We start from the raw sequence: 13762 nt of genomic DNA on the forward strand, positions 1-13762 counted from the left end.
TGTATTATTATTATTATTATCATATCTTGTTGTATGAAACTTTTACTCCAGGAAAGAATATTACTTTGCACAATGAAAAAATTGTACATTGAAACACTAATGTCTGCAACTCTCACTTTCGTACATGCATTCATAAATAAAGACAATTGGGATAGAATAATCAATTTTTTTCCTAAGCATCCTTAAATAGTAATGAACATAGTTACAACAAATGTAATTATGTTCAGTTTCAAATGCTAATAATAACAAATAAAATAGATATGACAACAAAAACTTTTACCAAATGTTCATTTCCATTGTAAATAGAACTCGGAAAAAGTAACGAGCCTTTGTGCTTCACAATCCTTGAATAGTAACAAACAAAATTACAGTAACAACAATTGTATTCAAATTCGAATCCTAATCATTGTAGCTACCATTAAAATAAACATCACACATGCAATAGATATCTCTAAACTAAAACTCTTACTAAATGATCATTTTCATTATCATCAATTTCACACCGTTACATACAATATAAAAGCTCAAAATCATAGTCTCATGAACTTATGTTCAATCAACGATATTGAGGAACACTAAAGAATCCAAAGTAATACAAGCTCACATGCAAAACGTTATATAAGAATTACTGATATAACCAGTAAAAAGTTTCAGTATTAGGATAGAGTAAATAGAAATCCAATTTAAATATCATTCATTACAAAAAATTAGCTAATATATAAAAGCTCAAAGCAAATAATGGAAAAAACATTTTCAATTAGTGTTATTTTTACAACGTTCCAGAACTCAGGTCTATATAACAACCCATGGTGAATGTTATCTCATAATTGGTAAACGTACTGAAAAATAGAAAAGGCAGTAACCAGAATTAAAAGAAGGTATGATTACAGATCCATGATTTATAAAATATCCTTTTTTGCATAAAGCATATATGAAAATGCTAATAATTAAGTCATAAAACTAAATGCATTCAACCCAATGGGGACTGGGATTGGTCTCTCGTTGATCATAATCTATAAATTTAATTTTCAACATATAACAAGGAACTAAATTCATTAGACTATTCCACGATAATGTACCCAAAAAATTTCAATAGTTCAATGCTATGAAAGGAAAAACAAATGTTCCAATTTATTAAACCAATTATAATATGCAAAATCATAACATAATATTGTTTAGCTCTCAATTATTTCTAACAATCACGCTTTTTGCAATGAATTCCTTCAATTTAGCTTCAGTGAATTATTTCATTGAAGCAATAATAATGTCATGTTTAACATGTTCATTGAATATTTCCTCCTCAATTTCTATAGTTTCTTCCTACAATTACAAAGCCAAGGTAGAGTACTCTTCTTTAATGCTAGCAAAAGTAATTAGCCATTTTATAATTTCCTCCACAGTAAAATTAGTTATATTATCGAACTTTGTCACTTGTGATTGTTTCATCTTCTCCATATCAGCCAAAAACTTTCCCCTCACAACTAAAACAGAGACATATGTAATACATAGACTGTTTAAAATACTGAACAATCGCTACTTCCTTGAGATAAGCATGAGCCCTTTGATTTTCTATGCCTCCAGACTCAAAAATAATTTCCACTAATGCTAAAATTTTCTTAGACTATGCAGCCTTGATCCACCTCATTCGACCAACATATCACAACCCTCATTTATATTTCTCTAGTTTAGACATTAAATTGGGATTTCAACTAAAATTTAATAGGTCATTGTCTACAATTTCCCCATCTTTGTCGATGTCACTTTGACCAACTTGATAGAAGACAGTTCTCTTCTTTAGGTGTTATAGATCAGAAGAAGCTTGGCATGCAGATTCGATAATTCACAATCTTTTGGATATATTACTAATAATATATGATTTCACTGCATTAAGAATATTAACAGGTTTCTCAAATCTATGATATCCACCAAGACTAGAAATTTCCAATGGTGGTCTGTGTATTGTTAATGGAATCTTCAACAAAGGACCCAGGCTAAAAGAATCTTCTAACTCTTTTATTTTTTTTTCATCTTGATATTTTTTGTTTTTCATTTGAATAATAGAATCCAGAATCCCCTCACCACTAGCTTGATGTAATTTCACCATCCTTAGCGGTGCAAAACCAAAACAAATCAACATTCATTTCTACTCGATCAATATTCAAACTCTTATCGACCCTGTCATAACTTGACACCTACAATGTGATAGAACAATCATCGAAACTAATGTCATATTTGGTATTTTTGTCCATCATTGTTTTATTTTCTTGCAAACATGTACTAACCCAATCAGGGAGTACAAATCTATCAACTTCCATGTTCATGGCCTCTTCAATGCTCCTTGTTTTAGGAAGACTCTTCGATCTAGCTTATTCAACCATATGCACCCTTTTTGGAGTTACTCTATGAAGAGGATCTTCATAAATACTAACCCAATCAGGTAGTATAATGTTATCAACTTCCATGTTTCTGACCTCTTCAATGCTCCATGCTTCAGGAAGACTCTTGGATCTAGTTGATTCAGTCATATGCACTCTTTATAGAGTTACTCTACGAAGAGGCTCTTTGTCATCCCTAACATGTGATGCCCTATCGACAACTAGTTTTTTCACTTGCAGTAGTTCTTTTCAATTTTTGCCTGGTAGATGAAGCGTACCAACACTGCATGTGCAAGATTCGAATTGTCCCATAGGATTTGCGCCTCTTTTCTTATATCTTCCTCTCGTGCCAATGATATGTTTTTCAAAAATATCTTCAACATCGACTAACATTTTTTGATCTTTCATTGATATACTGTGACTTTCCTTACTCTACTCTCTAGTTCTCGAAAATAATTTTTTGTACCTCATAGACTCTAGGTGTTCTGTGAAAATGCTTCTTCTATAAAAACCTTCAATAAATTCAACTTCATATAAGTTAAAAGAATCCAAAGACTTTGCAAGAACATTACCGTGATCTATATTCTTCATAATGACTTTTCCAGCAGTAAATGGTAAAGAAATATGTTTTGATTTTCTATTCAAATGTAAGTATCCAACAATGATATTGTGTGCATATTTCAACAAGAAAATACTTATCTAAAAAAAAAATTGGCAACAACAATGGCCTATCTTCGAAACAATATGTTCATATAACCATATGTCTTTCTCCTTCCTCATGTTCGCCTTTTCTAAATAGAAGAAACTTAACCTCTGCAGATATTCAAGGAGGCTCTTGTCTAGTTACCATGCAATACACTTACCTTATAAACCATATTGAATTGAACAAAAATATAAATAAGCTCTCTTCTTTCATAGTATAGGATCTCGGAACTGCATTGTTTCCTTACCAAAATTGAATTTAGGATTACAGGGTAAATTGTTGAACACATGTGTTGAAATTTGAGGTATTATAAGATGCACCATCATAAATAATATATTGTTCTTGGATAATATATGTAACTAAATAACTAATTCATTGGAAAATAAATTTACCCAATTGAAACTAAAATTATTTTTGTATGTCTCATAAAGCACATAGAAAATGCATTTCAAAACATTTGTTGTACTTTCTTTCCCTAATACGTGGGAAAATAGACATAATAAATCCCTAAACAATTTCCTAAACAAATAAATATTTACAAGAGAAATATCAGAAGGAACCACAGAAGTTGGAGAAATGAATTCTCACACAATGTCAATCATGCCTCCTTCTGGCTTTAGGAAACTATTCACAACAGACAATTCTAAATTCTTCTTCAATTCTGGTAACTTGTGTAACAATCTAAATGCATTGGGATTTAGAGCAACCTTTGTTGCCCTAGCTTAATTATCCTCATTCTTAAATACAAATTATTTTCATAAAGATAAATAATTTATCTAAAATCAAAGACATCTAGAACACACCGAATAGTATCACTACATGTAGCCTCTTTCCTTCACCTGCTACCCATTTTCGCTTTGCAGTAAAAATATTTTGTCAATGAATAACATTTTCAAATCCCGTTTAACTTTACAATTGTTTGTTTCATAACAAAAAATGGTTGTTACTATTACTCATGTGAAAATTGTTTCACACGACAATCTTAATAAATAGCAATTAAAGATGTGAAAGCCAACTTTTACAGAAAGTAATGAAAACAAATTCTGAAATTGCAAAAGCATCCTCTCCATTTACATTGCACGTTGCTCCTTGTTCAAGATCATTGGTATTCGTGTCATAATAAATAAAAAATTATGATATACAATAATAGCCATTGTCTATAGAGATGACAAATTTGTACGTACAACCAAAAGTTTCCGCAATCTGGCAGCACGAGTGTTTGCATCCTGATTTTCTTATAGTGGAAACGGATTCAACATCATCAAAAACCCCACTGACATCCAAGAGCATGAAAGTTGACAGCTGTAACCTAGAGTTACAAGGAATTCCACCATATTTTATCAAGAACATGCCAGAATTTCCATTGTTTTTTGGTCAAATTTCAATTCTCACAAAACTATTAATAATAGCTATAAATGGTAAAGTGTGGAAATACATTTGCAAATAAATATCATGCCAACACATATTCATCTATCTTCTAGGATTAATCAACTTGATATATTCTCCCCACTACTATGTAAAACCAAACCAAATTTGATTTAAGAATGACTTGACACACCTATTTCCCCTAAAACTTGACATGCAATTTTGATCTAGTGGGGACCTTCTTCTACACAAACGAATTTAATTTTAAACTCCTGGATTTTATGGAATGAAAGAAGAGCGTAGGATGGGGTGCATAAGGTATGTTTTTTTGTAGAGGGGAAAATAATTTAATTACTAGAAAAAAAAAAACTTTAATTCACAATTTAACTGGCACAACTACAAAAATAAATTTGTAAACTAGAAATAACGAATACTTTTTGGATTAAATACTTATTGCTATTATGCAATATTAGATTGAGTGTCTTTTTAATGGGTGCAAGAAAGTATTATTTTGCTTAAGAACGTATGTGTGCAACAAAGATACGAAACATTGATACCTTGTATGCATCGTCATATACAATATTCGTAGTCTAATGAGGCAATAACCATGTACATACTCGATAGATTGAATGCCAAAACTAATAAAGTTTACTCACTACGTTATTTTTGGTAAATAAGAGAGCAAATATTTGAACCACAAAAAATCTGGATGACTGCTTTATCTTCGATTAAAATAGATTGTAAGATATTTCAAATGCAAAATAGTAGTAGGTAGTGGTTCTTATGCAAACGAATAAGAAAACATTCAAAATCACTAGGGTAACGAATACTACCCTATCAATAAAGAAATTCAATACCCCGGTGGAAAGAGATTGGATAGAAAAAAGCCTTAGAATTTTGAACACCTCCTAACCTTTAAATGTTATTATCCCACTAACTGGTCAAAATTACATTGGGGTTAATTGGTTAGCAAATTCCTTCTACCTAATTTCTCCTATCTTTGAACATTAACCTCTAATAACATAATCTTGCTATGAAATTCAATAACGCACATATGAAACATATTCCTTTCTTCACACACCCATTCTCCCATAAATGTTATTATTACACATGTCATAATTGTTACACATGACAAACTCAATAATTACGAATTGAAGATAACAAAGGTAATCACAATCGTATGAATTTAGTCTGCACTTCATCATTTCTTTAATATCACGATAATATGTGCCATAAGAAATATAAATTGACTATACAAAATAAGTTCAAACTAGTTGTGATCATGATAATCACCTAATAAAGTACCAAATGCGAATACAAAACTAACAAAGGTGAATCGATTTAAAAGATTTCAATATGGTAGAGCTTATGTATTTTTGTGCACTATTGTTACACTAGTAGAAAATGGTGAAATTTTGGTTCATCATTATGTCATGTTTGCAGGTTTAGTATATCCAATAGATATGAAACAAAACCAAGTAACAACTTTTTTCATATCTATTCCTTAATGAAAATCTACACTACCTAAATTAAAAAATTTAACCTCCTATAAGATGTGAAAATACCATAAAATTCTTCCTTGGTTTTCTTCCATGATGTTAATAATGAATATTTATGTCTTTTACCTAAAAAATGAGTGTAGAGTTGGCTTATTCTGGTTTTGAAATGCAATGCAGGAACTTTCAAAGTATCCCACACCTCGACGTCTCAGATCCCCACTCTCTCATCTCCGTATATACAAGTTTATCTAGACATAACTAAATTTCATTTTAGGAAAATTAGTGTATTAGGTTGCTTTCTTCAGAGCACCCCTGCTTTAGAGATGATAGAACTTGGTTTACTTGATGACTTGAATTATGACAATCCACAAAAAGTAAAGTTTTTGGAGGAAGTGATGTATTTGAATAGAATTTTGAAGAAAGCAAGGATATTGGTATGAGAATCTTCATTTTTAATACACGCTTCAAATTCTTTAAATCATTGACCAGTAAAAAGGCTTTCAAGCTTCATTTTATTTTATTTTTTTATTTAGGAAATGGTATGACCAATGTAGGTTGTATGTGGATATGAGGACAAATTCTACTGTGGATACAAGGATGTGGAATGACCTTCTTAGTCTTGGGAAACATCGAGTATGCACGCGGATGGCAGTCTCATGGAGTGGGTATGTGACATTTTGCCCCATTTTCATTTTGTTCATCATTCATTGTTTGCACTGGTTCTAATAGTCAGTTTTAATTATTTATCTTTTTGTCAGTTATATCATTAACATTCTATGTTTCGCAGGAAAGGTAACATCTTTGGCTGGTTTAGATGAGCACCCTATAGGATTAGGATTTTCCCAATGAGTTTTGAACATTTTTCCAATATGTCTTGTCGATTTTGGACTGTCATTGCGGGTTATTGCTTTAATTGCTATCTAGTTTTACATTTGATTGACAACGAAATTCCATGCTTTTATAGATTATTTGTATGTTAATTTTTAAAAGTATTTAAGAAATTTGTCTTCAGTAGCCACACTTCAAACAATGGATTTCACACTACTAGGTTTAAGGTTTGGGTTATGTATTTGGTTAAAACTTCCCAAGATCTATATCATATCTCAAGCGTCATGTTTGGGTTATTTATTTGGTCAAAATTTCCCAAGATTTATATCATATCTCAGCCTTTTGAAATTCATGCATTCATGCCATTTGAGTTTAACACATCACAACAAGAATGAGCCCTATTAATCTCACCAACTATGTTTTTTTTTTTTTGGACAGTAATGGTTAGATTTAAATGGGCGGTAAACCAGCTACCGCATGCTATTACAATTCTGGAGTTTCCTAGACAGAGAACAGGGGAATTCTTATAGGGCAGAGAATGATCGCTTCTAATCCTGAGATTTACTGATCAAATCAATGTTCTGAATTAGAGAAGTAATCTACTTCAGCATAGTGTTGACTGTAGATGCAACGACGCATAATGCATAGGACTTCAAGCGGAGCTTGAGCTTACTGTGCCCTAGAACTTCGCTGCAAAGGAACTGCCTGCGGATCTTTAAAATGTTGTTTCAAAAGACATCATTGGCATAGGAATCTGAATGACCGCAGAATGAGGAGGAAGCTTCATCAACTAGTAGCACCAACGCAAGATTTGGGAGGAGCCGCAAATGCTGCTTTCCGGAGGAGATCGACTCTGGATTTTCTGAACCAAACCTTCAGAATAGAAAGATTAGAGAAGATCGAAACTGAACTGGGATGCACCCTTGATGATCCTTTAAAGTCGCTTGGGAATCAGGAACAAGTCATTAAACAGAGATCAAAAGCGGAGTCTGAAATCAGACTTGAATTGTCGGATTACATAAATAGATTTGAACAGAGGACCCGGGGAGCAGGAGAGAGTGGGGAATAGGAAGCCCTTACTTCAGGGAGGAAAGGGGGATCTAGTTGGATTTTTAAGGAATGGAACAAGAAGATTCTGTTGTGTTAACCACCAGGGATCTCCGAGAACAGAGGACACCAAGGTTGGCCTCAGTATCAGCTAGGGAATTGAGGTTCCTTAAGATGTGGAAGAAGGATATTTTATTGAACTTGGGCAGCAATAGTCTGATTTTCCTGATGATGGTGGCTAACTGAACCTGGTGGGAGGTTTTAGGACGAAGCATGGCCTGGATGATAAATCTTGAGTCTCCAAAGACTGAGAGAGAAAGGATATTTCTTTTAATCGCCAGTGTCAGCCCTTGCCACAAAGCAAGAGCCTCTGCTCTGTTGTTTGTTTCAATTCCCAGACCCCAATGAAATCTCAGTTCCGGAAAACCTCCAGGGCTCAATAGAACTCCCCCACTGCCAGCAGCCCCAGGGTTTCCTTTAGAGGCCCCATTGAAGAATAAACAGTGATCTTCCAAGGCCGATCTCCACTTGATGAACTGTTGTTCTTCCAACCTAATCTCCCAATTGGCATGAACGGGAACAGGAAGAAAGGGCCTATCCTTCAAATTTGGAACCAATTCTTTGAACCATTTCTCCTCTTCTATGAGCAGACTCATTTCGTTCCTTGATGAAGTATTGGCTTCCAGTGCCTTGCCCAGCAAAGCTTTTATTTTAGAGATCACTCTTATTGTAGTGCAACTTTCTTCTCGAAAAATTCTGTTGTTCCTTTCCAACCATAGTTTCCAGCAAATAAATTTAGGGATCCACATCCAGCTGGTTTTAAGAAGACTTTTATTTTTAAGGCAGAAGGGAGATAAGTTGGCCCAAGTTCTGAACAGGGCAGGAATGTTGTCTAGAAGAACAAGGTTAGATGGCTCTAACAGCAGCACTCCCCTCCAGAATTCTTGAGCGAAGGGGCATAGCAGCAACAGGTGATTGGTAGTTTCTTCATCAGACCTACAGAGTGGACATCTGGAAGGTCCTTCCATCCCTCTTCTTCTCAAGTTTTCTCTGGTGAGGATGCTTTGGTGGGCAACTGTCCAACAGAAGAAGTCAATTTTTGGAAGAGCTGGGAAATCCCATATAAATTTCCATTGGGCTGGATTTGGAGGAGCATAAGGAACAGCCATAGTTCTTTTATAACCTTCGGAAACAGTATAATGGCCAGAGATAAACCCCCAGCCTCTTTTGTCTTTAGCAGTGGCCTTTGAAGGAGATTTACCTTGGAGCATATCTAGAAGTAAAGAGGCTTCCCCTTGCAGCATTATGGGGACCTCCCCCAGATTCCACCCATCCCAGGTTCTATCAGGAGCTTCCTTCCAGTTCGAGATGTCCCACATTGTATGCAGATTGCAAGACTGAAGCCAATCTTTGATGTTTGCAAGACCATCCACATGCTTCATTAGCTGGTCATCCAAGATCGAATCATCCCAGATTTTGATTTTCCTTCCATTACCAGGAATCCAATATAGATGTTGGCTGAATTGCTCCCTTGCAGCATTGCAAAGATTGAATATTGGTGAACCTTTTAGAATTCTTGGAGGCTTATCCAGGCATCTCAAACGCTGCCCTTGGAAGTATTTCTTCCAAATGACTCTTTTACTCCAGCTAGTATTTCCAGAGACTAAATTCCATAGAATCTTGGATCCCAAAGCAAGATTTTGGGCAGCCAAATTGCGCAGATGGAGGCCTCCTTCCAGAAAAGGTCTCTTGAGGGTTTCCCAGCTCACTAAATGGATTCTTCTATCATTGTTATTCCCACCTTCCCACAGAAATCTTCTCAACAGGCTATCTAACTTACTGAGAAAGGTTTTTGGGGCAAGGAGGATTGAATTTTGGAATAGAGGCATACTTATTAGGACCGATTTCATAAGGATGACTTTCCCTGCGTTGTTCAGCCATGAGGCACCCCAAGCTTGGATTATGTTCTTTATTTTATCAAGAAGAGGCAGCCAGTGAGCAACTTTAGGCTTAGATTTGAAGATTGGGATCCCGAGGTATTTAAATGACTCCCAATTTCGGATTCCATCCATTTCTAAAAGTCTTGCTATGTCAGACAGCTCTTTAGTCGAACAATTCCAGCCATAGATAGAGCATTTTCGATAATTGATTTTGCTGCCCGAGATCAACCTGTAAATGTCCAGTTCCCTCTTGAAGTGTCTGGCAGAGATCATGCTGGCTCCTCCAAGCAGCAGAGTGTCGTCGGCAAATTGGGCATGATTAATGTCTTTCACCTTGTGAGTAGTTCTGAGGCCAGGCAGAGTTTGATTTTGCTGGTTATGATCTAGTTGGAAACTTAGCACCGAGGCCTGGACAGCATATAGAAGCGGAGACAATGGGCATCCCTGTCTCAGGCCCCTAGAAGCTTGGAAGAAATCAGTAGAACGGCCGTTAACCAAAGGCGCAATCCAAGGCGAGGCAATACAGGCTTTCACCCAGTTGATGAAGTTTGTTGAGAAGCCTAGCTTCTTCATCACAGCAAACAAAAAATCATGTCTCACCCTGTCAAATGCGTTAGCCAAGTCGAGCTTAATCACCATACCTTTCTCCTTTCTTTGGCAACTAGAGTGAACTGCTTCTTGGACCAGCACAATGTTATCCAAAAACTTTCTGCCTTTTATGAAACCGCCTTGGTTTTCAGGGATGATGTCTGGCAAAATGTTTTTCAGCCTGTTGGCTATTATTTTGGATACCAACTTATAACTGGAATTGCACAAAGATATTGGCCGAAATCTACTGAAGTCAGAGGCGCCTTTCTCTTTTGGGATCAGAGCTAGAAAGGCTGAGTTGATGCCACCGCCTATCTTAACACAATTCTGGAATTTTCTGACCATCCTCAGTAGATCTTTTTTGATTATAGACCAGCAAGTCAAAAGGAACCTGACAGAGAACCCATCTAGCCCTGGGGCTTTATCAGGCTCCATGTTGTTCAGTAACTCCTCTAGCTCTTCCATACTAATCGGAGTTGTCAGCATGTCGTTGTCCGAATCCTTGACACATTTGGGTATTAAATTGATCGGATAGGAGTGGGGATCAATAGCTGGTTCTTCAGGAGCCGTATAAAGATCTTGGAAGAAGGAGTATGCAGCTCTCTTGATGCCTTCGAAATCCTTAATCACAGTATTTTGGTATTAAATCTCTGAGACAGATTTGAAATTCTTTCGGGCTTCCGCTTGCTTATGAAAGAAGCTGGTGTTCTTATCTCCGGATTTTAGCCAGAGGTTCCTAGACTTCTATCGCCAAAATTCTTCCTCCTCCCTGCTAGATCTATGAACCTCTTTTTGTAGCTCGACTTCTTTTAGTAGCATACTTTGAGAAACAGGATTATGCTCCATATCTAGTTGATGAGCAGCAAGCCTATTTATATTTTCTTTTCTTTTGGCTGTGGGGGATTGCAGTCTTTTAGCCCAATCTTTAAGATTTCTTTTTAGAACCCTAATTTTCTCTTCCCACACATAGAATGGAGAACCATAGACGGGCCTATTCCAAGAGTCGGAGACCACTTCTTGAAAGCCTTCTTGCTGGATCCACAGAGGGCTGAACCGAAAAGGGATGGGGCCAAGATTGCAATCAAGCGAAAGCTCGAGAAGAATGGGCTTATGATCAGAGGTAAGATTTGGGAGAATTTTAGAGGAAGCCATAAGACCGCAGGTTAGGAAATAAGAGTGGACAAGGAATCTATCCAACCGGGCAGCAATGTGATTGGGGGCTGATCTTTTATTGGACCAAGTGAATTTTCCTGAAGAAGGTTTAATATTGTCCAAGTCCCAGCCCAGCATTATGTCTTCAACCAATTCTCTGGCAGGATCCCTGACAATGGAACCTCCCTTTTTCTCATCAATATCAAGGGTGACATTCAGGTCACCTGCAATTATGATGTTCTCGGGGTTTTGCTCTAAAAGAAATGAATGAAGCGAATTCCAGCAGATTTTTTTCTCACTTGGCAAAACAGGAGCGTAAACGTTAAACATACTTACTTGCTGACCAGAATCCTTGTGGAGTAGCTGAGTGAAGAGCCAGTGAGGGCTACTTTTTTCTTGAATAAAGTCATATATGGTGCTGTTCCAGAAGGTGTCTATTCCACCAGAGGCGCCTCTTGCACTAACCGCTCTTCCATGGCCTTTGTTCCAAAAAACTTTACTAGATTGGAGGAGAGAAGAAATCCTCCAGCTTTGTCTCCTGGATGAGGAGGATTTCAGGCGAGTATATTCTCACTATATCTTTCAGGGCTTCCTCTTTCGACCTGCTGCCTAAACCTCTGCAGTTCCAGGAGACGTATTTCATTATTTACTTTTTTGGGGAGATGAGGCTCCTATTGGAGCCTTGTTGCTCTTGCGCCCAGATCTGGTATTCATCATTGATTTGAGAGTTTTTTGGGAACCTTGGAGGACATCTTTGTAAGTTTCTTCCTCTCTCTGTTTCTTCTTGGATTTCCGCCCTCTAGTAGTCTTGATTGGGGTGGATAACGAGTTGTCAGTTTCAGAATCTCTCTCTTCTGAATCTCCTTCAGAGTCTGAGGCTAGACTAATGTGTTCTTCATTGCCTTCATTTCCCCTCTGACACTCCTCGGGTGGTGGAACTGTTGATTCTACTTCATTTAGTTTCCCTTGTTTCTCCGTATTTCCGGTTTCCTCTTGGTTCTCCTTATCATCCATCTTTTCTCCAGAGGGAGATCCGTCTTTAGAAGCAGCAGCGGCTTTTGGGTTGAAGTGAGGCTTCCCCGTTGGGACGGAGGTGTTCTGTCCGGGAGGCTTTGGAATAGCCTTTCCCTTTCTGATTTCTTTCCATCCTTCTTCTTCAACTGTGTTCCCTGATGGGGATTTTAGGCAGTTTCTCTGGAAGTGTCCATGCTCATGACAGGTTCGACATTTGAAAGGCAGCTGCTCGTAGTCCAACTTCTGGTAGTGCTGCCATTCTCCAACTTTGAGTTTAATCGCTTCTGGTAGCCCGGCTTCCAGGTCGACTTCCACGCAGATTCTAGCACATGTATATTGGCCCTTGTGATCAGCTTTGTTAATGAATCAACCCAACCCATTACCAATCTTCTGCAGAGATTGATAGATCCAACAGTGAAGAGGGAGATTGGGTAAACGAACCCAGACCGGCGCCTCCTTGGGGACATCAACGGATGGGTCAAAATCAGGACTCCATTTATTGAGATACAGTCCCTGATTTCCCATAAAATACGGCCCGTTTTTGAAAACCAGATCGCGGTCTTCCTTGGTGGTGAATTCAAAGATGAAATAGCCTCGCCCTACAGCATAACAAATCACATTATTTTCCAGCTGCGGTCTCCAGTTTCGTTGAATCCAATCGTTCATGGTTTTAGTGGACGGCCATCGGCCCATAAACTGCCCTACCAGGCCTCTGTGAGACAACGCAAGAGCAATTTTAATCGATTGTTCCTCTGGAAGTGTTATCTCTGGTATTTCATCAAGCTTTTTTATGAATTTCGGCACTTCAACGTGCTGATGCTTCTTCCCTTTCTGCGTTAACAGTCTTCTAAAAGCATCTGCGGTGGATAATGGAGGGGTGGGAGCGGACTCCCCACCCCCGGGTCCGCTCATGGCAGCGTCCAAGAGCTTTGGCGGCAGCAAACCTACAGTCGGCTCCGCGGTTCATGAATCATAATTCAAATGGACTCTGAATTTAGTTATTTTCCTTGACTAACCAGTATCAAGCAAAATCCTCTCATTCAAACTCAACCCCAAGTCATACTCAAAATTTTGACATGTGAATAAAATTGGCTTGGCAGCAAGTTTGACACCCAAGTCCTTGCAAGTTAGACAAGACTAGCCATTTATTAAAAAAATTAATCATATCCTTCAATTGTTAGCCCTTGGACTCCTTCATTAAAGAAAATATCATTCTATGGTCTTCATAATTGGTCTATAAAAACGTGGATG

At 37.2% G+C, this 13762-nt stretch overlaps 1 protein-coding gene across 1 annotated transcript; it reads right to left on the reverse strand.

The window, feature by feature from the left end:
• Nucleotides 1-7882: 7882 nt before the first annotated feature.
• On the reverse strand, nucleotides 7883-13423 carry LOC149166866 (uncharacterized). The gene is made up of 4 exons (XM_089430285.1): nucleotides 12953-13423; nucleotides 12148-12691; nucleotides 11167-11976; nucleotides 7883-10956 (listed from the first exon to the last, which is right to left on the reverse strand). Exons 1-4 carry the CDS (start codon nucleotides 13421-13423, stop codon nucleotides 7883-7885), a joined length of 4899 nt encoding a protein of 1632 aa, XP_089286411.1.
• Nucleotides 13424-13762: the final 339 nt, after the last annotated feature.

This window comes from Pinus tabuliformis, chromosome 5_1 (assembly GCF_031772625.1).
Source record: "Pinus tabuliformis cultivar Carrire ecotype Pingquan chromosome 5_1, CPIR1, whole genome shotgun sequence".
NCBI classification, from domain to species: domain Eukaryota; kingdom Viridiplantae; phylum Streptophyta; class Pinopsida; order Pinales; family Pinaceae; genus Pinus; species Pinus tabuliformis.

Coding starts and splice junctions, on each gene's coding strand:
- LOC149166866 (XM_089430285.1), bottom strand. CDS start 13,423: ATGAGCGGACCCGGGGGTGGGGAGTCCGCTCCCACCCCTCCATTATCC. Junction 11,977..12,147: donor AGCCTCATCTCCCCAAAAAA/GTAAATAATGAA, acceptor TTTGGAACAAAG/GCCATGGAAGAGCGGTTAGT. Junction 10,957..11,166: donor GCATAATCCTGTTTCTCAAA/GTATGCTACTAA, acceptor AGGATTTCGAAG/GCATCAAGAGAGCTGCATAC.